Here is a 25,275-nt window from a genome sequence, read left to right as displayed (position 1 = left end):
TGACGCTGGCGGGGCTGCATTCTCTCACGCCGCCTCTGTGACACAGCCATTAAAATTAGCTGCACGCGGTACCATAATAACCCACAGCTGTCACCGAGCAAGGCAGGAAGGGGAAAGTCCAGCAGATCTGGAATGCTCCGACTTGGAGGGAAGGAGAGAGGGGGCGATGGGACATGCCTATCCTGGCTCTGTCGGTACTCTATGGTGCATTCATACACAAATATCCACTGCTTTGTTTTTTTTACATTCCAATGACCTGGACAATTTCAGACATACATTCCTCAAACAATCATTTCTCTCATACAATTAAAATGGCATGGCAGATGCCGCCATAGTTAATCTACTGCTTCTGTTGGACGTGTCCTAACTGCCATTGGACTAATGTATTTTTTAGTAGCTAGCAGTGGTGTAAGGTTCTGTGTCAGGATCAGAAAGAGAATAACTCTTTCCACTTGTGCAGCTCGGAGTCTGAAAACATTCTGCTGTAATGTAATGGGTTATCACCCCCAGGTTGATATGTGTTACTGTACCCTTATGACTCACTGTTATTCTGAGAAACTGTACACGTTTTGTGCATGTGAACAACACGTTGCGTGCTCTTGAGCTGGGTGTGTCGCTAATGTACACAACCTTAGACAAAATTGGACACCGGAGTCTCTCGACACTGGCAGCCCCCGACCAAAGTCACGTGTTGTTTAGTCAGCGTGAACTCAGACCCACCCAATAGTAGTAGGACAATAAACAGGATATTATGCCACAAACACCTCTGGGACTGAGCCACGGTGATGATTTGAATGTTGTGTTTGGAGGCAGGTGTTGTAGTGTGACAAACAAAATGTGTTTTTGTGTTGTAGTGTGACAAAAGAAAAACAAGTATTTTCAAATGCTATGTTGAGCAACTGATAGGTCATTTTGTTCTGCTCAAATGCCAATTTCTGTTTCCCAAGTAATTTGGGCATATTGTTTTCACTCCAGTTTGAGTTATGCCAGTTGCAGGTGGCCATTATTGAAGTGAAACTGCTCTAACATAATGCTATTAGTCACGCCTTGAGTAATGTCACTTTTTTTCATTGAATTTTAGTTACTTGAAAGTGTTCTGCTCCCACTAAGTGAAGGTTGATCCAATAAAGTGCCAATACAGAAATTGATCACCTCATTTATCTCCCACATTCATCTCCCCTTTCAAGGGGTCAGAAGAAATGCACTGGACAACAGATCAGATACCTTTCTGATTTTCACCCCTCGCAAATCTATGGCAATTTCAAGCAGGTGTTTGCCATTTCAAAGGAAGGATAACAGATTTTGTGGAAGGAGAATAACTCTTAGCTGTCATTTGTTTAGATACATCCCCCTCGTGATGGGCTGCATATGACTTCCTATGTCATGCTGTCATGAATAATGAAGCGGTGTGGTCACATGATAGTTCATAACACCCTCAGGCCTATCAAAAAAATCAGGGCTATAGTCACCATAGCAAAATAGTGTTTAGCGTTTTTCAACAGAAAATGAAAAACAAGCTGTTCTTATTGGACATAACTAGGTAGTCCCTGTTTTCTTCCGTTTGGTGCCTAATGAACACGGCCCAGGCCCTCTAACTTTCTCACTTAATCTGAGTTAAGGGGGTTAAGAATAGTTGAGGTAGAATTGCATGCAACACAAATAATACAACTGCTATTTAAGGACTTAAAAGTCAACACCATTTATTAATAGTAAACATGAGACCATGCTAAAAGGCTTAGAAAATATACATGGACATCGGCAGTAGTTCTTTCTCTAATGTACATGTAAATGACGCAAAATGCTCAAGCACCAGTAATAAGGTGTCTATTGAAGATAACACAGATTTTGCTATTCTCAAACACTTCTCTTTGTGTATTATGTACAAAGACTCGGCTATAGTATCTCTAATGCACAGTAATTACCATGTTACCACCCACCACTCATTAGCGCAAATTCTCATATTTTCTGCTTCTGTTTTTCATGTTGCTCTTGTCTCTAGATGTGTCATTGGCAAATGCTGTCCAGTACCAGCACCCTAAATGTGATTTACAATCCACCTAAATTCATTTAGCATAAGACAACGTACACCAAACCTTTAAACAACTGATTTAACGTCTTCACTATTGGAGGGACACTATCCAGCTAAATGAGCCATATAAACTTAGTTTCCCTCTTGGGGTGGCACAGTTCAGTTGTCTGTCTGAGTACCCCTTCACCTACCCCTCCCCAGCCCAGCCCTCCCCCAGCGGTTGCAGCAGTTTTGGTTTTGCCTGGCTGCTTGAGTCATGACTGGAGGCCACTGGTATTGTTGATAGCCTCCACATGCCTCCTCTCAGCACCAGTATGTCTCCACTCTGAGTGGTTAGTAAATGCAATAACACACCATTCTGTACTGCTGTATTCAGTCAGGGGTTTTCCCTGATTCATACAATGATGGCATTATGTCAACAGTCCCAAATGCTACAGACACATCTATTGGCTGAAAGGAAAGATGAAATGAGTAGCCTCTTTTTCCCCAAAATACTGTATTACTGTATTACAAAATATGTACCACTGTTTGTGTGATAGTCCATCATAATCAAAGTCAAGTGCTAAATATGCAATTGCAAAAAGAGAGCATAAGAGAGCATAATTCCCTCACTTATGTTCCACCCTGCTCCTCACCCTCTGCCGATGCAGTTAAACCATTGACTGTATATGAATGTACAAAGCCATAGATGACGTCACACCATTTATTCCTATGTGAAGACTCAACGGTGCATTTGAAGCTCGGGAAATCTGTTTTAGTTTGCTAAAATGGAATCTCTTGGGGGGGATTCTCAAGACAAAACATCGCAGTTCCTAATCCCAGAGGCGTGACTTCCGCGAACGCTTGCCAAACAGACCAAGCAGACCTGTCCGGGGTTTGTGAAATTGATGAGAGAAGTGAAATTCTTCCTTAATTATATCGAAGGAGTCCCTTTTGAATTGACTGCCTGCAAATGCGCAGTTCGGCCCGAGACCACCGTTAGACCCGATGACGTCTTTCTGTGCATGAACTTCGCCATGACATCGCCTACAATGTGATCGGGGATTTTTATTGGAGAAGCAGTTTCTGCATATCTTCCTACTGCGCTGTCTTTTGATAACATGCTCAGTTTGAGCTACTCCAGGAAGTGATGTTGCAGGCTAGCTCAGTGCTGCCCACTCTCATTGAGTATCTCAAGTTGAAGGCCGATTGGGGTTGAAAACAATAGCATTCCCCACTGTCCTAAACAGCAGTATGATAGAAGATTATAGAGATGAATACTTGCGCAGCAAGAATCGTTTTTACGAACACAGTATGAGAAAAGTGTCTTAAGTTTGCTTTAATTGTAACATAATCAACACTATTATAGAGTGTATACATTCAATTGTAGAGGCATAATAAAGATTTTTTGCTGAATTATTTTGAAATCCCTGACAAAAATACATTGAACATCATGGTAGATCATTCCAAAACTGACAGTTTGGTAGTTTTGGATATTTTCATCTATTAGAAATACAGTATCTCACGTAGCATTGGCAACTGCAAATAAAGTTCTCCACACAGTATATAAAAGTTGTGCGAAAAGCCATTATAGAAGAAGTCAACCACCCCAAAATGTAAATATGATTGAGAACAACCAAAACACACACACTTACGCACACACCAAAGTGTTTCGTGTAATACATCTCTGTCCATTCAAGTAGAATGAGCCGAAATGTTGATTGGCTGCTCTCCGGCTTACTCTACCCTCAATAGTGGTATCAGCATCATCATGGGCCTCTTTTTTTTCTTCTTCTACATTTCCCATCAGACCTTCTGCCAGTGCTGGAAGGAGGGTGAGCCTATCTGTAGCCCCACAAAGAACACCTGGTAGCGGTGCTTCCACATGACAAAGGCCCCCAGGGCACACACCAGGGCCTGGGTCAGGTTCAGGGCAATCTGAAGCAGGAAGTACAACTTCAGAGTGCCTGTGACCTCTCCGCAGTCGCTGACTCCCGCGTAGGTGAAGGTCCTGGCGATTGGGTCGTGGGGGTCCAGGGTGCACACGCAGTCATCTCCCACCTCCAGGCAGCTGAATCCGTTGGTCTGAGCATAATGGTGGCCAGAGAAGGCCATGACCAGGACAGAGAGGACCAGGCCCACTGTGCACAGGATGAAGTACAGCAGCTGGAGGAGGAGAGGAGAGGACGTGAGCTCGTGTGTTGTGGTGTAGTGAATCATAGCATAGCTAAGCATAGTGGGGGACAAATACTTAGAGGGAGGTCATCCTTAAGGACCACTGCAGGGTCATATTTAGCACCAAATTATATAAATGATTTGAAACAGAGGACAGACTACCAATAACAACGATATTTCAAATATTTTTCTGTGTTGGAGCCTGAACATGACCCTGGTTGTCTACACTAGGGCTAAGATGACTGGAGCTCTATGTCTTTACTCAGCTTACTGTAGCACATTCAATGACTGATTGAAGTGGCTTAAGTGTTAGCAGGCCATAGTGAACCAGGTATGCCTACTCTCTAGCCATATCAGTTTCCAATCCAAATAGGTTTCTGTCTGCTAACGATTATCTCCCCTCAAAGCAGCCAATACCCTACCTGCAGATCCTGGCTACCGGCCTGACAGAGCATGACTGTCTTAAAGGGGAACTTCACCGTTTTTTTTAACCTCATATTCATTATGTCCACCACAGCAGCACCATACCAGTGTTTCCTTATTTGAAAACCTAAATGTAGTCAATTAGCTTAGATAAGGAAATCACCCCCTATGATGTCATCCGGCGTCATTTTCAAAAGAATTCAGTTATTTTCACACAAAAAAACATTCTAGTTGAAAAGGAGGACTGACTGCATTAAGTAGACATTGTTCCTTTGAGACTCCCCTGCAGCCTCCCACTGTCCCTTTATCCACATGCTATGAATTTGTCTTTGTACAGGTAACTGCCAAAATAAAGGAAACACTTGAGTAAATGAGGGATACAAAGTCTGGTTCCGGAGTTAATTAAGCAATTAACATCCCAGCATGCTTAAGGTCATGTATAAAAATGCCCAGTTGCCCATATTTTGCTAGAAGAAATGATCTCGGGGACTTTGAAAGAGGGGTGTCAAAGGAGTGTGTGTGTGTGTGTCGCCAGATCTCAACCCATTTGAACACTTATGGGAGATTCTGGAGAGGCACCTGAGGTAGCGTTTTCCACCACCATCAACAAAACACCAATGATGTAATATCTTGTTGAAGAATGGTGTCGCATCCCTCCAATAGAGTTCCAGACACTTGTAGAATCTATGCCAAGGCGCATTGAAACTGCTTTGGTGGCCCAACGCCTTACTAAGACACTGTTGGTGTTTCCTTTATTTTGGCAGGTGCCTGTATGTCCACATTGAGTAAACAGGGTCTAAAATACAGCTTGACAATGTGCAAGAGTGTCTTTGTGTGGTTTATGTAATTACAGTGTACAATCCAAATAACACTAGCCCTTCATCTAAATCCACAGGTTATGTAACAGAGCCCTGATTCGCACTGTATTTACACTCCGTTACATGCTGCCTATAGCATTGTGTAATGTTTGATGCTTGCTTGATTTGACATGGCGTTAAAAAAAATGTAAATGGCTGTGAAATATGGAGAACGTCATGAGATGTATTGTACTGCCAACTGCTGTACATAAATTACATATAAGAAGAGCAACACAAAGCCTTTCATATATCGCTGTACTCGATGTTATGGTGTGCTTTAGGAACTTTAGGAAGACATAAAGAAAAGAAAAGTAGGGAGAATATTTTGTTGCATACAATTGCACCACTGATTGTATTACTTTTAAAATGTATTGTTCAGTTCACGTTATATCTACTTCACTATCATTTTGAGTGGAGGAAGTCCACCTGGGAAAATACTGTGTTTGTACACAGCTCAGTCACGATGGGCAAACAGTGGTATTCCTACTCTAATTGATTGGACATTCCAACTGCCTACATTGTCTGGCCAATTAAATGAGACAAGTCATGTCCAATAACTGTGCCCATGTACCCATAGGCCTCCTGCAGGGCCTTGCTAGTAGGCATGCTGTGCTCTGCATTTCTCTCTATGGCCCTATACCGTACAAATAGTATCACATTCAAGGTGCAACCATACAACCCGAGTCAGACCTGGGTTCAAATTGTATTTTAAATATTTTATCTGAGTTTTATTGAGGTTGCCTGTTGCAATGGAACTATACTGAACCTAAATATAAACACAATATGTAAAGTGTCGGTCCCATGTTTCATGAGCTGAAATAAAAGATGCCAGACATTTTCCATACGCACAAAAATCTTCTTTCTCTCAAATTTTGAACACAAATGTATTTAAATCCCTGTTAGTGAGCATTTCTCCTTTGCCAAGATAATCCATCCACCTGACAGGTGTGACATAGCAAGAATCTAATTAAACAGAATGCTCATTACACAGGTGCACCTTGTGCTGGGGACAATAAAAGGCCCGTTTTGTCAAACAATGCCACAGATGTTTCGTTTTGAGGGAGCGTGCAATTGGCGTGCTGACTGCAGGAATATCCACCAGAGAATTGAATGTTAATTTCTATACCATAAGCCGCCTCTAACATCGTTTTAGAGAATTTGGCAGTACGTCCAACCGGCCTCACAATCGCAGACCACGTGTAACCACGCCAGGCCTCCACATCTGGCTTCTTCACCTGCAGGATCATCTGAGACCAGCCACCCGAGGAACTGATAATACTGTGGGTTTGCACAACCAAATAATTTCTGCACAAACTGTCAGAAACTGTCAGAAACCGTCTCAGGGAAGCTCCTCACCAGGGTCTTGACCTGACTGCAGTTCAGCGTCTTAACCGACTTCAGTGGGCAAATACTCACCTTCGATGGCCACTGGCACGCTGGAGAAGTGTGCTCTTCACGGATGAATCCCGGTTTCCACTGTATCGAACAAATGGCAGATAGTGTGTATGGGGTTGTGTGGCTGAGTGATTTGCTGATGTCAACCTTGTGAACAGAGTACCCAATGGTAGTGGTGGGGTTGGGGTTATGGTCAGGCATAAGCTATGGACAACGAACACAATTGCATTTAGTGATGGCAATGTGAATGCACAGAGATACCGTGACCAGATCCTAAAACCCATTGTCATGTCATTCATCCTCCACCATCATCTCATGTTTTAGCATGATAATGCACGGCCCCAATGTCGCTAGGATCTGTACACAATTCCTGGAAGCTGAAAATGTTCCTACACACTCACCAGACATGTTACCCATTGAGCACGTTTGGAATGCTCTGGATCGATGTGTACGATAACGTATTCCAATTCCCACCAATATCCAGCAACTTCGCACAGCCATTGAAGAGTGGGACAACATTCCACAGGCCTCAGTCAACAGTCTGATCAACTCCATGCGAAGGAGATGTGTCGCGCTGCATGAGGCAAATGGTGGTCACACCAGATACTGACTGGTTTTCTGATCCACGCCCCACTTTTTTTTTAAGGTGTCTTAGACTCACAGATTCATATCTGTATTCCCAGTCATGTGAAATCCTTAGATTAGTGCCTAATTCATTGACTGATTTCCTTTTATGAACTGTAACTCAGTAAAATCTTTGAAATTGTTACATGTTGCATTTATATTTCTGTCCAGTGTAATAGAACAGTCACAAAGTGCAAACCTCACCCATCTGGCAGTACAATTATTCTAAAACAAGTATTTTAAAGATTTTAAATAGTACTTGAACCCAGGTCTGCCTACAGTATGTCAATGTGGCAATCAATGTTCTCTGTGTTGTAATATATTGGCCCTTACACATTAATCTAAATCAGATTAACTGACTCTAACTACAACCTGGTTGATTTGAATGAGACAGGCATGTGTTTGATAATGAATGGCATTCTCCTGAATAAACATGACTAATTGTCCCATTAGAGAGAGTTTGCCTTGGTCTCTGCTCAGTTTGACAGGAAATTATGTCAGAGGGCATTTGGGTCTCACTTTGGCGATGAATTGCATGGAGGTCCTCTCATCTGGTACGTAGGTGATGCAGTAGAGGAGGAAGCCCAGCAAGGAGACCACACACAACTAGAGAAATAGAACACAGGGGAAATTGATTTAGTGGGGGTTATTCTCTGACTTAAATGCTTTGCAAAATATACCTGTATGCCTGCATGCTCATTAAAGTCTTACGGTGCATTATAACTGCATCATAATGCATTATACCTGCATGCTTTTTATTTTCTGCATGGCATATGTGTTATTGGGAAACTGAATCCATTCGGATCTCATAAACAGATACTCATCCCTGGATTTGATCTGCTGATACCAAGTGTTGCCATGGTTTTCTAACACACACACACACACAACACATACAAGCAAACCTCTTATCTTATTTGCAGCTGAGGGGCTTTTTCAACCCTCTTCAAGCTGTTTATCCCAAGTTAGCTATTGAAATGGTGCACTTTTAGCATCATATTGTCCAAGTTGTCATCTGATAACATTATCAATGCTATGGCAAATGAAGTAGTTTTCCTCCTTTTTCGCGATAACACACTATTACAGTCTTGTGACTAACATGCAGCATCTAACTTAATTGTTTTCCCCAGGTTCTTAAGCGGTCAGGAATCAGAATTCTCTAGAAGGATCTTGGTGACCTCCGTGTTTGTTACCGGGTCGTGAGTCACGTGAGGACAGAACCCGAGATGGATGTACCCTGTGTGAGCTGAGATGCTTCCGATTGCAGACATCTGTACACACTGTAATTAGGGCATACAGGAAGCTGAGAGAAAACAACTAGTTTTTTTCCTCTACAGAAATGCAAATTTGAAGAATCTCACATGGATTACAAGATTATGTTAAAGAAATGCTCACTACCATACATTGCCTAGAAAAACAATACTAGATTAGACTGTATGGGAACATACCTAGTCAAGCCCCTGTGTTATCATTAGTAGGCCTCTTTAGCCTTGGGGCTTAAAGGGTTCATCGTTGTACTTCCTATAGATTCTATATGGAAATGCTGTGTGTTATGTAAGTTATATTACTACTAACCCTGTATAGATCCAAACGAGGAAAATGTTTTTTATTACCCTTCAGAAATACACTACGTAACCAAATGATGTTGACCTGCTCATCAAACATCTAATTCCAAAATCATGGGCATTAATATGGAGTTGGTCCCCCCTTTGCTGCTATAACAGCCTCTTCTGGGAAGGCTTTCCACTAGATGTTGGAACATTGCTGCGGGGACTTTAGGCCTGGCTCGCAGTCGGCATTCCAATTCATCCCAAAGGTGTTCGATGGGGTTGCGGTCAGGGCTCTGTGCAGGCCAGTAAAGTTCTTCCACACCGATCTCGACAAACCATCTCTGTATGGATCTTCAGCACTCGGCACTCCCATTCTGTGAGCTTGTGTGGTCTACCATGTCGCAGCTGAGCCTTTGTTGCTCCTAGACGTTTCCAGTTCACAATAACAGCACTTACAGTTGACTGGGGCAGCTCTAACAGGGCTGTAATTTGATGAACTGACTTGTTGGAAAGGTGGCATCCTAGGATGGTGCCACATTTAAAGTTACTGAGCTCTTCAGTAAGCCATTCTACTGCCAATGTGTGTCTATGGAGATTGCATGGCAGTGTGCTCGATTTTATATACCTGTCAGCAACGGGTGTGGCTGAAATAGCCGAATCCACTCATTTAAGGGGGGAAGACACTTTTGTATATATAGTGTAATTGTAATAGGCCTCTGATTATGAAAATAATACGTTTTTTAAACTTCAAGTTTGTTAAAAAAATGCAACATTAGTCTTCAATGGTAGGAAAATGTGTGTTAATAAAAAAAATAGAGAAATTCTGTTAAAATCACATCAAAATGGATGAAAAGCATTGACATATAACACTGATATCAAAAACATATATATTTTGAAAGGATCAACTATTTGGTGGGTTTTGTATAAATGGAGAACGTCCACTGTAACTTACCTGTAATAATATTTGGTTGTCCATTCTGGATTAATGTAGAGAGAGAACCTCCTATTTTACTTCTTTACCATAAAATGAATGGTCGTCAAAGGCAGTATTCTTACCTCGTATACTACACACACAAAAAAACTAACAAATGTTTTTTTGTTCTTTTGATGTGTAGAGGGGACATCAAAGTACCTCTTGAAGTATTTTGTTGTCCATATTTACAGAATTTTGAAGAAGAACCATCTCTAATAGTCTATTGGCCCAATGGCTCAGTTTGGCAACCCTTTAATCCCAATGTTGTGTTTTTGCAACACTTACAAAACTACCTTTAGCTCCGGCTCAGAATGTTTATCAATTAATATTTTTTTACATAATCACTTTATCTTTATCTTTATCTTAGAGAAGACAGGAAAAAATATGTATAGTAATTTACTTGCATGGATAGCCTACAACATATGCTTGTGTAGGGGGCCAGTATGGTCTTATACGAGTCTGCAGGTTTCTAACGTTTCAGAGGCTACTGATGCCACAATAATCACACAACAAATACTACTAAGAGAGACATCTGGGTCTAAGGAGATGCACTATGTAGTGTTTGACATGATTTTTGAGTTTTATGACCTGTACAGGATGCAATTGAGGAAATATTGCATTTTTACAACATTGGTTCTCATACAGTAATAACAGTAATAACAGTAGGGTATAAGGGCAATGTAAAGTAAAGTGCTACCTTCAGTTGTTTTTCAGTATTATTTGCTTTTATTTATCTGTAGACATTAGCAAACTAAACGATCAGGGTAAGAGGCTACTGCCGGCAGCTCTGACTGGCATTCTAGAGTTGTTGTTGTCTTGCCATGACTACAGTTGCCTTGACTACAGTTTCGAAACTTATAGAAGGGTCTTCCACGAAATGAGTGCTATTTGCGTCCCTTTGATATTTTAAGTAGAAATTGTGCACCAATATTGACATTTCAAATGAAGACCACACCGAGAATTCGATAAATCAGATTTTTAATATGAATAAATGCTTGCTAAAGTGCTCAAATTCAGCATTTTGACATGTCCCTCTGTCAACCCTCTGTCACTTCTCGGAAGGTTTTTACCCACTTAATTGCAAAAGTTTCCCCATCATTGTAAATCCCTAGTCATTTTGTTGCTTTAACAAATTAATTTCTGAGGATTAATATTTCTTTAATGTGATTAGTGATTATGTCTGTCCCTCATTTTAAGGTCAACCCTGCTACGTGAACTCTCGTCTTAATTGGGTGAAACTATTTGTTTTTAAATATTTATTTCAAAAGAAACATTGAACATCTAATTGTCAAATCATAGAATAATAGCGTGAGCTGTTCCAACTCTTTTTGGCCATTTTCTGGTGTTTTGTGGTGGAAAACTGAGTGGGTTGAGCAAAACACGTCAATCCTGTTATCAATCGCTAGACAGTCTGGAAAGGTTTTATCAATAAATACAAAATTGTGAAGCTTGCATTCAATTGCCACTCCCTGTTGCACACAACAATCTTCCATTCCCCCTGCCACAATGGGATTTATGGCTGCTTTAAGAAGAAATCATAAACCTTGTAGGTCAACCCTGTTACTTTATTTGGCAATTAATATGCACTTACTATCCTTTTCATTTTTTTATTTAATGGAAAACGTGTTTTTATGAATGTCAACTTTGACAGAAAGTTGAAATCAAACGTTTCTTTTGACCAAGTTACACTCCTTAAAAGGCACCGAAGTGGTAGAATGACCTAGAAACTCTTTCTACAGATCGATCTAATCAACAGTAAGAGAGTGAGGGAGCCAATGTGAAAATAACATCAAGCTAATTGGTAGCAGTCAACATGTTGACATTTAGAATGTCACCCAATTTGTTGGACGAGACTGAGGGAGGTTCACGTGGGTCATCCATTAGGAAAACAAGGCAACTTTTAACCTGAAACTGGATCATAATTGTTATTTATGGTATCATTAGTTATTGTTTTGCCTGGCCAGAAATAAAATAACGGTATATGGAAAACTACAGCCACTGCATGTCACTGCACGGCACACTATGCTCCATATTGAATAAGGAGTACATCTGAAATCATTCCCTATGTAAAACCACATGGCACTAGTAAATGACTATGAGTCATCCTATCCATGTGGCATGTTTATCTCTGAGTCATAGGAGGCGGGGAACTTTCCCATTAAAACACAAGTTGAAACAGCTATAGAAAAGGCTGTAAAGAATGATAAACAACCCTTATTTTGAGTTTAGATGTAACTAATGTAAGATAATGTGTGAATAGAGAGATAAGACTCGGCTGATAAGTAGGTATGTGTAGATGCAGTGAGGGCAAGGAGGACATACAGTAGGGACAAAGTCTGAGTAGAAGGACGCATGGCGTACAAATTGAAGAGGTATCTTTGTGTTGAGACAAAGATGGCAATGAGGAGACAAGATGGTGATGAGGAGGACAAACGTCTGTGTGGCCATGCCATAGTTGAAGTCGGAAGTTTACATACACCTTAGCGAAATACATTTAAACTCAGTTTTTCCTGACATTTAATCCTAGTAAAGATTCCTGGTCTTAGGTCAGTTAGGATCACCACTTTATTTTAAGAATGTGAAATGTCAGAATGATAGTAGAGAGAATGATTTATTTCAGCTTTTATTTATTTCATCACATTCCCAGTGGGCCAGAAGTTTACATGCACTCAATTAGTATTTGGTAGCATTGCATTTAAATTGTTTAACTTGGATCAAACGTTTCGGGTAGCCTTCCACAAGCTTACCACAATAAGTTGGGTGAATTTTGGCCCATTCCTCCTGACAGTGCTGGTGTAACTGAGTCAGGTTTGTAGGCCTCCTTGCTCACACAAGCTTTATCAGTTCTGCCCACACATTTTCTATAGGATTGAGGTCAGGGCTTTGTGATGGCCACTCCAATACCTTGACTTTGTTGTCCTTAAGCCATTTGCCACAACTTTGGAAGTATGCTTGGGGTTATTGTCCATTTGGAAGACCCATTTGCAACCAAGCTTTAACTTCCTGACTGATATCTTGACATGTTGCTTCAATATAGTTCAATATAGTTCCTCGTGCAGCAAAGCACCCCCACAACATGATGCTGTCACCCCCGTGCTTCACGGTTGAGATGGTGTTCTTTCGCTTGCAAGCCCCCCCTTTTTCCTCCAAACATAACGAAGGTCATTATGGCCAAACAGTTCCCATTTTTGTTTCATCAGACCAGAGGATATTTCTCCAAAAAGTACCATATTTGTCCCCATGCTTGGGGTCATTGTCCATTTGGAAGACCCATTTGTGACCAAGCTTTAACTTCCTGACTGATGTCTTGACATGTTGCTTCAATATATCCACATCATTTTCCTTTCTCATGAAGCCATCTATTTTGTGAAGTGCACCAGTCCCTACTGCAGTAAAGCACCCCCACAACATGATGCTGCCACCCCCGTGCTTCACTTGTGGGATGGTGTTCTTTGGCCTGCAAGCCTCCCCCTTTTTCCTCCAAACATAACATAACGATGGGCATTATGGCCAAACAGTTCTATTTTTGTTTCATCAGACCAGAGGACATTTCTCCAAAAAGTATGATCTTTATCCCCATGTGCAGTTGCAAACCGTAGTCTGGCTTTTTTTATGGCGGTTTTAGAGCAGTGGCTTCTTCCTTGCTGAGCGGCCTTTCAGGTTATGTCGATATAGGACTTGTTTTACTGTGGATATAGATACTTTGTACCTGGTCATTTGCTGTTGTTCTGGAATTGATTTGCACTTTTCGCACCAAAGTACGTTCATCTCTAGGAGACAGAACACGTCTCCTTCCTGAGCGGTATGACGGCTGCGTGATCCCATGGTGTTTATACTTGCGTACTATTGTTTGTACAGATGAACGTGGTACCTTGAGGCATTTGGAAATTGCTCCCAATGATGAACCAGACTTGTGGAGGTCCACAATTTTTTTTCAGATGTCTTGGCTGATTTCTTTTGATTTTCCCATAACGTCAAGCAAAGAGGCACTGAGTTTGAAGATAGGCCTTGAAATAAATCCACATGTACACCTCCAATTGACTCAAATCATGTAAATTAGCCAATCAGAAGTTTCTAAAGCCATGACATCATTTTCTGGAATATTCCAAGCTGTTTAAAGGCACAGTCAACTTAGTGTATGTGAACTTCTGATCCACTAGAATTGAGATACAGTGAGTTATAAGTGAAATAATCTGTCTGTAAACAATTATTGGAAAATTGACTTGTGTCATGCACAAAGTAGATGTCCTAACCGACTTGCCAAAACTATAGTTTGTAAACAAGAAATTTGTGGAGTGGTTGAAAAACTAGTTTTAATGTCTCCAACCTAAGTGTATGTAAACTTCCGACTTCAACTGTACATACTGTATGTGTTTATACAGATCCTTAGGCCATGCATGCAATGAAGATAGGACCATTCTGCTACATTCTGGGAGATGAGGCAGTACAACCCAGTGTGCATTGTAGGTTAAGTGCATGGGATACACGGTAGGTAGAGTATCAGGACAACAATAATGGCCATGTTGAGTGTGCATGCCTGTAAATACACAAGGCTGCATTGGGTTGTTAGACAATGAGGACGAGGATCCATGCAGTCACGTAGTGAGGTGAGTTGAAGATGGACATAAGGACCTAAGTCAGTTAAGGCAAAGGCCCATGCAGCTACAACAGTGGCACAAGGCCATATTAAGTGTCCATGCATACAGAAAGACGAGACGGGTCCATGCTTACAATGATGCCGGCCCAGTGTGGTGTCTCCCTGGCCAGGAGCGAGGGGCTGATGGTGACCATGAGGAAGGCCACGGCTGTGATGGCCACCCCCAGCAGCAGCTGCAGCAGGGCAATGAGCAGGGGGAAGCGACAGCCACAGCACTTGTGGGCATCCTCGGGCGCTGGGCCTCCCTCCTCTGCTTTCCCCCCTTTCTTCTCCTGGATGGGGGGCGCTCCTCCGCTCTTCTCCCCTCCTCCAGATCCCTTCTTTCCTTCTCCCATTCTTCACCTTCTGCCTTGAGATGAGACTAGCGCGTATTCTTCAGCTCCTTGGGAGGTTGTTTTCTCTTTCTCTTTTCTCACTCTTTTCTTTCCCGTTTCTTTGTCAGTGTCTTACCGTTGTGCTGTCTGTCAGTGTGCTACCCTGCTCCCTGCCACGCCCCCCGTTCCCTTCCCCTCTCTGCTCAGGGTTCCTCTCAGTATTAGCCCAGCTCGGCTGCTAGGCTATTTGGAACCAGAGAAGGCTCTGAACTAATATGGAAAACATTTAGGGCAGATTCCTGGAGCGGCTCCGGGCGCCACATATAGCAGAGCAGCAGCACACTGTGGAGTAAAAGAAGAGGAGGAAGGGGGGGGGGGGCAGAGAAGACACAAGGGGGGACTCCAACACACGATCAGAAGCACCCCTGTGAACAGACAATAACATAGAAAATGAAGGAAGCTTGTTTTAATATGAAATAAAAAATCAAGTTCAGTGGCAGTTGGGTCTATGGGTTAAAGGAAGATTGGCACAGAGGTCGTCACCCACGTCATTCTCGAATGAGAGTGGTTGGATCACTGTTGTCTACACCATTACACGCACAGTACGGCCAAGTGCTGGAAGCCAAAGTCACATGATTTAGTGGACGAAGTAATGTGATCGGGAGACATGTGAGGGCATTACTATAGCTCTGATCCTCTATTAAAATGATCAAAAAATGGATTAATTGGTCCAATTGCAGTTCAGCCTCTAGGGTATATAAGGAATTTGGGGGTATTTTATTAAATAGCTATCCCAAACTAATGGAATAAGTTATTACATATTATTATATGGTTTCAGAGAAACCAGGGCCAGAAGATTTTCCAAGACGTCATGTGACTTGACCAGGAAAAACTATTGGGATTATACCCTATGGAATCCAGCATTTTTATCTGGTCAGGTCACATGGTTAAGGAAAACTCTTATGGCCCAAAGATGTTGGTTACCTAACCCAGAAAGTTAATACACAGCTAGCACATAACTTCCTGACAACCAGGTGTTTCTTAGCTGGGAATTCAGTAGTTACGCATCTAATTGGCATAATAAAGAAATTCCCATGAAAATCGGTCAGTTTAAACTAGAGATATCAGTTTGCATTGGATGTGTCCCAATCCACCGCATTAGCCTAAGTCGCCCTTCCGCATCTGCGGTAAAAGGTGACAGAGCTAGAGCAGTGTTTGTCGGACCATGAGACATCCTGAAAATCGGTCTCACAAAACCATTTGAATGGTTTGTGGAAAGAGGACTCTCACGAACACAATGGTGTTCTCAGATTTGCACTACAACCCCCACAAGCGTCTTGGGACTCGTCTGAAAGTCAGTTCAGCCGATCTGCCAAATTCTGTCTGTAGCGTCCACACAGTTTGGGCTACACACTAATATGACCCCTCTGTGGAAAGGTGAGACTCTCCTATATGTCAGTTGTTTTGTTCTAGGATTCCCACAGGCCTCACAAGATTCATCTGAAGGTCCCCTGGTACCAGTTGAAAAAATGAATGGAAGTATACACTGCATTTGAAAAGTATTCAGACCCCTTCACTTTTTCCACATTTTGTTACATTACAGCCTTATTATAAAATTAATTAAATCATGTTTTCCCCTCATCAATCTACATACAATACCCCATATTGACAAAACAAAAACAGGTTTGTATAGATTTTTGCAAATCTGTTCAAAATGTAAAAAACTTAAATAAACATTTACACAAGTATTCCGACCCTTTACTCAGCACTTTGTTGAAGCACCTTTGGCAGCAAATACAACCTTGAGTCTTCTTGGGTATGACGCTACAGGCTTGGCACACCTGTATTTGGGGAGTTTCCCCCATTCTTCTCTGCATATCCTCTCAAGCTCTGTCAGGTTGGATGTGGACCGTCGCTGCACAGCTATTTTCAGGTATCTCCACAGATGTTCGATCGGGTTCAAGTCCGGGCTCTGGCTGGGCCACTCAAGGACATTCAGAGACTTGTCCCGAAGCCACTCCTGCGTTGTCTTGGCTGTGTACTTAGGGTCGTGAACCTTCTCCCCAGTCTGTGGTCCTGATCACTCTGGAGCAGGTTTTCATCAAGGATCTCTCTGTACTTTGCTCCGTTCATCTTTCCCTCGATCCTTTCCCTCGTCTCCTAGTCCCTGCCATTGAAAAAAATCCCCACAGCATGATGCTGCCACCACCAAGCTTCATCTTAGGGATGGTGCCAGGTTTCCTCCAGATGTGATGCTTGTCATTCAGGCCAAGCATTCAGACCAGAGAATATTGTTTCTAATGTTCTGAGAATCCTTTAAATTCCCTTTGGCAAACTCCAAGTGGGCTGTCATGTGCCTTTTACTGAGGAGTGGCTTCTGTCTGTTCACTCAACCATAAAGGCCTGATTGGTGCAGTGCTGCAGAGATGGTTGTCCTTCTGGAAGGTTCTCCCATCTCAACAGAAGAACTCAGGAGCTCTTTCAGAGTGACCATCCTCCTGAGTGGCACAGTGGTCCTAGGCTGTATCGCATCCAGCCGCGACCGGGAGACCCATGAGGCGGTGCACACTGGCCCAGCGTCGTCCGGGTTAGGGGAGGGTTTGGCTGGCTGGGATGTCCTTGTCCCATCGCGCTCTAGCGACTCCTTGTGTCGGGCTGGGCGCATGCACGCTGACTTCGGTCACCAGCTGTATGGTGTTTCCGCCGACACATTGGTGCGGCTGGCATCCGGGTTATGCGAGCAGTGCATCAAGAAGCAGTGCGGCTTGGCAGGGTCGTGTTTCAGAGGACGCACGGCTCTCGATCTTTGCCTCTCCCGAGTCCGTACAGGAGTTGCAGCGATGGGACAAGACTGTAACTAGCAATTAGATATCATTAAAAAGTTTTAAAAATATATATATATATATACTTATATCAATATATTCATTTTTAAATAAAACATAAAAAGGGTGACCGTTGGGTTCTTGGTAACCTCCCTGACCCCAAGGCCCTTCTCCCCTGATTGCTCAGTTTGGCCAGGCGGTCAGCTCTAGGAAGAGTCTTGGTGGTTCCAAACTTCTTCCATAAAAGAATGATGGAGGCCACTGTGTTCTTTGGGAACTTTAATGCTGCAGAAATGTTTTGGTACCCTTCCCCAGATCTGTGCCTCGACACGATCTTTTTGCTCTGCATGCACTGTCAACTGTGGGACCTTATATAGACAGGTGTGTTCCTTTCCAAATCATGTCCAATCAATTGAATTTACCACAGGTGGACTCCAATCAAGTTGTAGAAACATCTCAATGATGATCAATGGAAACAGGATGCACATGAGCTCAACTTGGAGTCTCATAGCAAAGGGTCTGAATACTTATGTATATAAGGTATTTTTGTTTTAGTTTTTTAATATAAATTTGCTCAAATGTATAAAAACGTGTTTTTGCTTTGTCATCATGGGGTATTGTGTGTAAATTTATGAGGATTAAAAAAAACTATTTTAGATGAAGGTTGTAACGTAACAAAATGTCTAAAAAGTCAAAAAAGTATCTGTTGTTCCATGTTGTGAATATGTTATGCAGGTGTTTGTATGGGCTAATAGCAATAAGCCCTGGGTGTTGCTTTGGGTTTACCACTGTCAACGGCAGCATCAATGATATGTTGCTATGTTGCGTGGTCTTTCCACTATGACTCGGGAAAGCATGCAGTATATTTGGCTACAGATAACATAAATGTATGAACATCACAAGGTGGTGAAAGTGCACGCGGTGATTGATGCTCCTTTCCAATAAATATCGTGAGAGACATTATGATCGATGCTTGGCTGCCGATTGACAAATAAAAATAATCTTGCTATTTTCTTTTGTCCATAATTATTTAATAATGTACGCTATCCTTCCTGCACTGTAGGCTATCTGCCAGTTGTTGGCTAAAGCATGCCAACACCAGAGGGGGCACAAGTTTATATTAAAGAGATTGTTCACCCAAATTACACAATTACACTGGTTTCCTTACCCTTTATGCGTTCTGTGTGATAGCAATCCATGTTTTGGTTTAGTTTCCCTGGCAGTGGCTGGCACTGTTTCCAAATGTTAACGTTTTAGCATTCAATTGTGGCACAAATCCCATTCAAGTCATGGGAGCGATATTGGCATTTTTCGCGCATCATGTTCAAATCATCCATAAATTACTTTGGTGAGCTTCACAATACAGTTTAGATACTTTCGGATGATTTAGATTTGATGCCTAAAAAAATGACTTGAATGGGATTTGTGCCACAAATGCTAAAATGTTAGCATCTGGAAACAGTGTCAGGAACACTAAACCAAAGCATGGATTACTGTCATACCTTGTCCATAGACTATTTACAGGGTAAGGAAACCAATACGTCATTTGGGTGAAGTATCCCTTTAAATGTCTCTATAGCTAGGTGTTACATGGTATAATATTACATGGCCAGTGTAAGTATACTGAAGCTGCTTGGTTGTATGGTGAAACCTGTTTTAAGTTAGTGTCACGTCTTGGCAGTAGGCTACACTATTTGCCTATGTATTACTAACAACATAACATATTTATTACATATTTATAATAGTGCAAGTTTATTTCTTCTAATGATCTCCAAAGTATCAATATTGGATCTTAATAAAAACGGCATGTCACTTAGTAAAACATGTTTCAATAGCCAAGCATGCATAAATTAACACATATAATTGTTTCTCTTCTCACATGGGCCACGTTCACATTAACTTCGTGTGCTCAACAATAATGTAGCCTAATTGTAATGCATTATGCATGGCACAATGACACGATTGCATACATTGTTACGAATTTGTTCATTGGAAGATGTCAACACGGTTGAATAAGGAACTGCTGCGCACGTTTTTGTGTAGCCTACTCAGACAGTGCCATGGTTACTGAAAACACACCTCAGGGCGGCTGGCGGGCTGAGAGACTCAGCGCGAGAAGGGATGAGCAGCCTACCTCGCCCCCCGGATGTGTGTGTGTGCGTGAGCGCCCTATGCACACTCTCCTTGCACGCACGCACGCGAAAACACAGTCCCGTGTGCGCGTCGCATTCACGTACATGGTCAAAGCAGAGCTCAATTGGATGAGGATGTGCACCGGTAGAAAGGACATGATATAATAAACAATTATTTCAGTCGTTTGACTATGACTTTTAACTCCAATAGAATACCATACATTAATAGATATGTCTTATTTTGCATTGCCATAGAAACGGGCTGTGACGTAGCCTACCAGACCGGGTCTTGCAAAGGTCTTAATTACCGGACGTTGTGCTGGTGCAGTTTACACGTGAGTTGGAGCTGTTCCGACTCGAGACGCGCGTGCGCTGTGCACTCTCGCACAAACTGCTCGCAAAGTGGCAGTTGAGGAAAATAGACAGCATTCTAAAGCGCAGCACTATCGAGAATAGTCGCCGTGTAACATCTTCCCAAACCTTCTCTGTCTGCTGGTTTTGGAATAACAAACATTGTAAAGACAAAGTGGAATAGCCTACCGACAAGTTATGGATGAAAGAATACCGCGTCTGCAAGACAGACAATTTACTGATCATGAACATTTTTTAGGGTAATAATTTCATTTTTTAGGACAGTATGGGCTCTGTCCATAAACTATTAGATGATCACCCTTGGTACCTTTATAACTATGTGACTATCCTGCCCTCTTTCTTTATTTCAGGTTGGAATACTCCTCACTCTACATGTGTAAATCGAAAAGAGGACTGAAGCGCGAAGATGGCAAGGTATGCGCTCATTTTGTCTTGTTTGCATCTCAATACAATGTCTGATAGCTAACAAGTCATTGTAGGATAACACAACTGTCTTGACTATGTGGCACTTGATGTAGAATGAATCTAACACTGTCATTCGTTTCTGTGGTCCTAATCGAATATATCTATTTTATTGTTCCCAGGACGCGTACAAGTTACCACACCGATTGATAGAGAAGAAGAGGAGAGACAGAATCAATGAATGTATCGGACAGCTGAAGGATTTGTTACCCGAACATCTCAAATTGACGGTAAGCTTTTGCAATTATGAAGGATGATGTATAGCCTAATAATGTGTGTTTTTATTTTACTGTTTCGTTAAATGATTGTTGAGTAATTGGATATCATGTTTTTCCCTTTCAGACGCTCGGGCATTTGGAGAAAGCGGTTGTTCTCGAGTTAACTTTGAAGCATTTAAACGCTTTGACTGCAGTCACTGAGCAACAACACCAGAAGATTATTGCTTTGCAGAATGGTAAATTGTTACATAACCTCCAGTGACTTCAATGTTTGACTTTTAGGTTTCTCTACATAGACTACTTTGGGTTTAGAGTTGGGCTTGGATAGGCTATGCGTAAAAGTTATTGTAGCCTAACTCAAATTCGATAGGCCTATTGGTTGTGTTCTCACAGTTGATTACGATTAAATAATGTACTGTAAATTGTGTCGTTTCTATCTTTTTCAGGGGATCGATCGATGAAGACGTCCGTTCACGCTGATTTGGATGCGTTCCACTCCGGATTCCAAGCATGTGCCAAAGAGGTCCTGCAGTACCTCAACAAGTTCGAGAACTGGAATACGCGCGAGCAGCGGTGCGCGCAGCTCATCAACCACTTGCACAAAGTATCTGCGCAATTTCAGCCCAGTGCGCCACTACTCCATTCCCAGCAACCTGCCGGAGACGTGCTGGAGCGCGATGGCCAGAAAGCTGAAATCCAAGCTGGACATGACCGCGTATCGGTCATACAGAGGAGCCACGGGGAGCTTAACGAGAATGACACAGACACAGACAGTGGATACGGGGGTGAGGCGGAAAAGACCGATGGGAATAAAGGATGTGACCGTAGCAAAGCAGTGAAGATAAAGCAGGAGTTCGGGGATGAACGCGCAGCCAAAAAAACGAAGATGAACTGGACTGGAAACGGTATGACGGGCGCAGACACGACCACCAGACCTGATATGGCCTTTATGAACTCTTTGATGGGAATAACTGGCGTGGGACAGCAGACTCCATTTTGCATGCCTTTTTACTTCATCAATCCCTCTGCAGCAGCGACCTACATGCCGCTATTCGACAAAAGTAACCTAGAGAAGTTTGTGTACCCTGCTGCGGCAGCAGCAGCTCTCTCTGCCCCGTTTCCATGGTTATACCCCAGCCTTAACTCACATGCTTCGGCAACTGCAGCGGCTGCCGCAGGTGCTTTCTCCGGTATGTCGACAGAGAAGAGCTCTGGATTCGAGCACTCCAAGCGCTCTCTCTCTGACGACAGTGACATGTCAAACGTGGAGCCGGGCTCACCTGAGGAGAGGGAGGACAACCCTGATTATGATGATGATGATGATGATGATGATGATGATGATGATGATGATGATGATGATGATGATGATGGTATTAGGGAACGACTCCCCAGACAATGAAAATGACTGTACATAATGAAGATAACATTAGATTTTATTTCTTGTAAAAACGGTCTAATTTACCTGTGTAGCCTATATCCTAATTGGATCTACATTCTGCATATTATTTTGTTTAGGATTTTCTGATAGCTGTCTGTTTTTACCTTATTTTCATATTTTAAATGATTGTCATTGATAGTAGGAGTTTCGAGACAAGTTTCACAGTTGAATTTCTCCTTTATTTTGGCCAGGCAGGGGGAAGTTGTGACAGTGTGTGCCTTTTGCACTTAATGCAAGAGTAATCTGAATGATAATCGACAATGATTGACACTAACAACATGCACACATCTGTTATTACTACAGTCCTAGGGTATATTGAGCTGGAGTCAGTTTTTCCATTGACACAACCTTTAAAACTGGCAATATCAGTGCCAAAACATCAAGATAAACAATCTGCTTCTATGCGCAGTATTGTCCTCAGATCCCCAATCAGATACTAGTCACATTGGATGTATGGAGTTGCAAATGACCTCTACCAAGGTTAGAATCAACATTGCTGACTGACTACAGTATGACTAATGGTGATAGATGTGTTTTGATCCATTTCCTTGTACATATGAACTAAATTGACCCCCCCCATACACACACAAATTACTAACTAACTGGATACATGACTACGTATTATGTAACTCCCTATCCATGCCAACACGTTTTGATTTGTCTATTTAGTCTTCTGGAATTTTCAATCACCTCCTCAAATAAGTTTTTCTGACTGCTGATATTTGGCATATTGAAAAGAAGCACTTCATTGGAAGATGCTGGTTTTATGACAATTGACAATTATGTCCCTGATTGGTTGGCATCTCTGCACACATAATGAGACACCGCGGGACCTGTCGGCTACCTCCAGCAAAATTATACTAGGTATGATATAGCACCTTATAGAACTTTGATATTGAATGTAACTACCTGTGTATTTCTTAGCTCTGGAAGTTTGTATGTATAGGATTAACGTGTAGTTCTTTACTAATTGAGAGATAAAGTGCACTTGTTTCTGCCTTTGGAAAATCCCCCACTGTTCCCTCCCAACACTCACTTTCCAACTATTCTAGTCTATCACTGTATCTATTTTTAGAAAATCACTAAACTAGAGGGCAGACATGTTACTCCAGACTGTACAGACTGTCAATGTGTTTGAAGAACCAGATACTAGGCTACTACAGATATTGAAGCTTTTTAGTGATTTTGTGCAGACCTTATAAGCCACTAATCATAGCTCGTTTTTGGGTAATAAGTCTTATTGTACTTATACAGCTACATGATACAACTGATACTCAGCCTCAGAATTAAGAAGTAGCTGTAGTATCACATTCTAACACAAACACATACAGGATAGGTGTATGTAGATGGAGAGGTAACTTTGGTCGGGGACCGATAGTTCTGATAAATGTCCTTTTAAAAGAGATTCATTCCTGCAGATGTGGTGTTTATTGTGTGTTATGAGTTCCTTGTGTGAGTAACTACATATAATTTGCATACCCAGTATTGCTTATTTTTAGCTTATGTTCATCAGCTCTTGCCTCTAATCCACTATGTTTTAAACCAGGGCTCTCCAACCCTGTTCCTGGAGAGCCACCATCAGCTCTTGCCTCAAATCCACTATGTTTTAAACCAGGGCTCTCCAACCCTATTCCTGAAGAGCTACTCTCCTGTAGGTTTTCGCTCCAACCCCAGTTTTAATTGACCTGATTCGGCCTATCAACCCGCTCATTATTAGAATCAGGTACACTAGATTAGGGTTGGAGCAAAAACCTACTGGATGGTGGCTCTCCAGGAACAGGGTTGGAGAGTTTAAACTGTCTTCAAAAGTGGCACGTGTGTGTAAATACTTTTGTGAATATACTATGGAATATATGTCTGATGTCAATGTCCAAAAATATTTAACCGAGCAACTGTTGCACATTTCGTTAATGCTTTACACATATGGTGTTCTAAATTATTGCTGACAAGTTGTAAAATAAATATCAGACCAAAAACCATTTGGATGTCTTATTGTTATTTATTTATTTTTTACCACAAAATGGATAGTTTGCTTCATCGACACACTACATATACAAAAGTCTGTGGAGACCCCTTCAAATGTGTGGATTCGGCTATTTCAGCCACACCCGTTGCTGACAGGTGTATAAAATCAAGAGCACAGCCATGCAATCTCTATAGACAAACATTGGCAGTAGAATGGCCTTACTGAGGAGCTCAGTGACTTGCAACGTGGCACCTCATAGGATGCCACCTTTCCAACAAGTCAGTTCGTCAAATTTCTGCCCTGCTAGAGCTGCCCCGGTCAACTGTAAGTGCTGATATTGTAAAGTGGAAACATCTAGGCGCAACAACGGACCAGCCGCGAAGTGGTAGGCCACACAAGCTCACAGAATGGGACCAATGAGTACTGAAGCGCGTAGCATGTAAAAAATATTCTGTCCTCAGTTGCAACACTCACAGAGTTCCAAACTGCATCAGGAAGCAATGTCAGCACAATAACTGTTCGTCTGAAATGGGTTTCCATGGCCAAGCAGCCGCATAAAAGCCTAAGATCACCATAAGCAATGCCAAGTGTCGGCTGGAGTGGTGTAAAGCTCGCCATCATTGGACTCTGGAGCAGTGGAAACGCATTCTCTAGAGTGATGAATCACGCTTCACCATCTGGAAGTCTGATCGACAAATCTGTGTTTGGCGGATGCCAGGAGTTTGGTGGCGGAAGAATAATGGTCTGGGGCTGTTTTTCATGGTTTGGGCTAGTCCCCTTAGTTACAGTGAAGGGATATCTTAACACTAAAGCATACAGTGACATTCTAGGCGATTCTGTGCTTCCAAATCTGTGGCAACGATTTGAGGAAGGCCCTTTCCTGTTTCAGCAT

General features: G+C 42.1%; 2 protein-coding genes across 5 annotated transcripts; one reads left to right on the top strand and one right to left on the bottom strand.

Annotated features, from left to right (window-relative positions):
* Positions 1-1,674: 1,674 nt before the first annotated feature.
* LOC139406926 (sarcospan-like) lies at positions 1,675-15,603 on the bottom strand. Its single transcript, XM_071150093.1, has 4 exons — positions 15,521-15,603; positions 14,734-15,398; positions 8,002-8,088; positions 1,675-4,174 (listed from the first exon to the last, which is right to left on the bottom strand). The coding sequence occupies exons 2-4, from the start codon at positions 14,992-14,994 to the stop codon at positions 3,815-3,817; spliced, it is 708 nt and encodes a 235-aa protein (XP_071006194.1). The 5' UTR covers positions 14,995-15,398; positions 15,521-15,603; the 3' UTR covers positions 1,675-3,814.
* A 4,666-nt stretch (positions 15,604-20,269) lies between these two features.
* LOC139406821 (class E basic helix-loop-helix protein 41-like) lies at positions 20,270-24,396 on the top strand. 4 transcript variants are annotated; one of them, XR_011634031.1, is made up of 6 exons: positions 20,270-20,538; positions 20,650-20,713; positions 20,884-20,991; positions 21,104-21,215; positions 21,426-23,964; positions 24,150-24,396. XR_011634031.1 is itself a non-coding variant. In XM_071149885.1 (5 exons), the coding sequence occupies exons 1-5, from the start codon at positions 20,477-20,479 to the stop codon at positions 22,376-22,378; spliced, it is 1,299 nt and encodes a 432-aa protein (XP_071005986.1). In that variant the 5' UTR covers positions 20,270-20,476; the 3' UTR covers positions 22,379-24,396. The 4 variants fall into 4 exon arrangements, 1 of the variants encoding a protein (XP_071005986.1); XR_011634030.1 differs by having other exon boundaries at positions 24,033-24,396; XR_011634029.1 differs by having other exon boundaries at positions 21,426-23,977; positions 24,155-24,396.
* The last annotated feature ends 879 nt before the right edge of the window (positions 24,397-25,275 follow it).

The sequence above is a fragment of the Oncorhynchus clarkii genome, chromosome 1, assembly GCF_045791955.1.
Source record: "Oncorhynchus clarkii lewisi isolate Uvic-CL-2024 chromosome 1, UVic_Ocla_1.0, whole genome shotgun sequence".
Taxonomy (NCBI): domain Eukaryota; kingdom Metazoa; phylum Chordata; class Actinopteri; order Salmoniformes; family Salmonidae; genus Oncorhynchus; species Oncorhynchus clarkii.
Note: the sequence above shows the minus strand (reverse complement) of the source record. Positions and strands in the feature narration are given on the sequence as shown.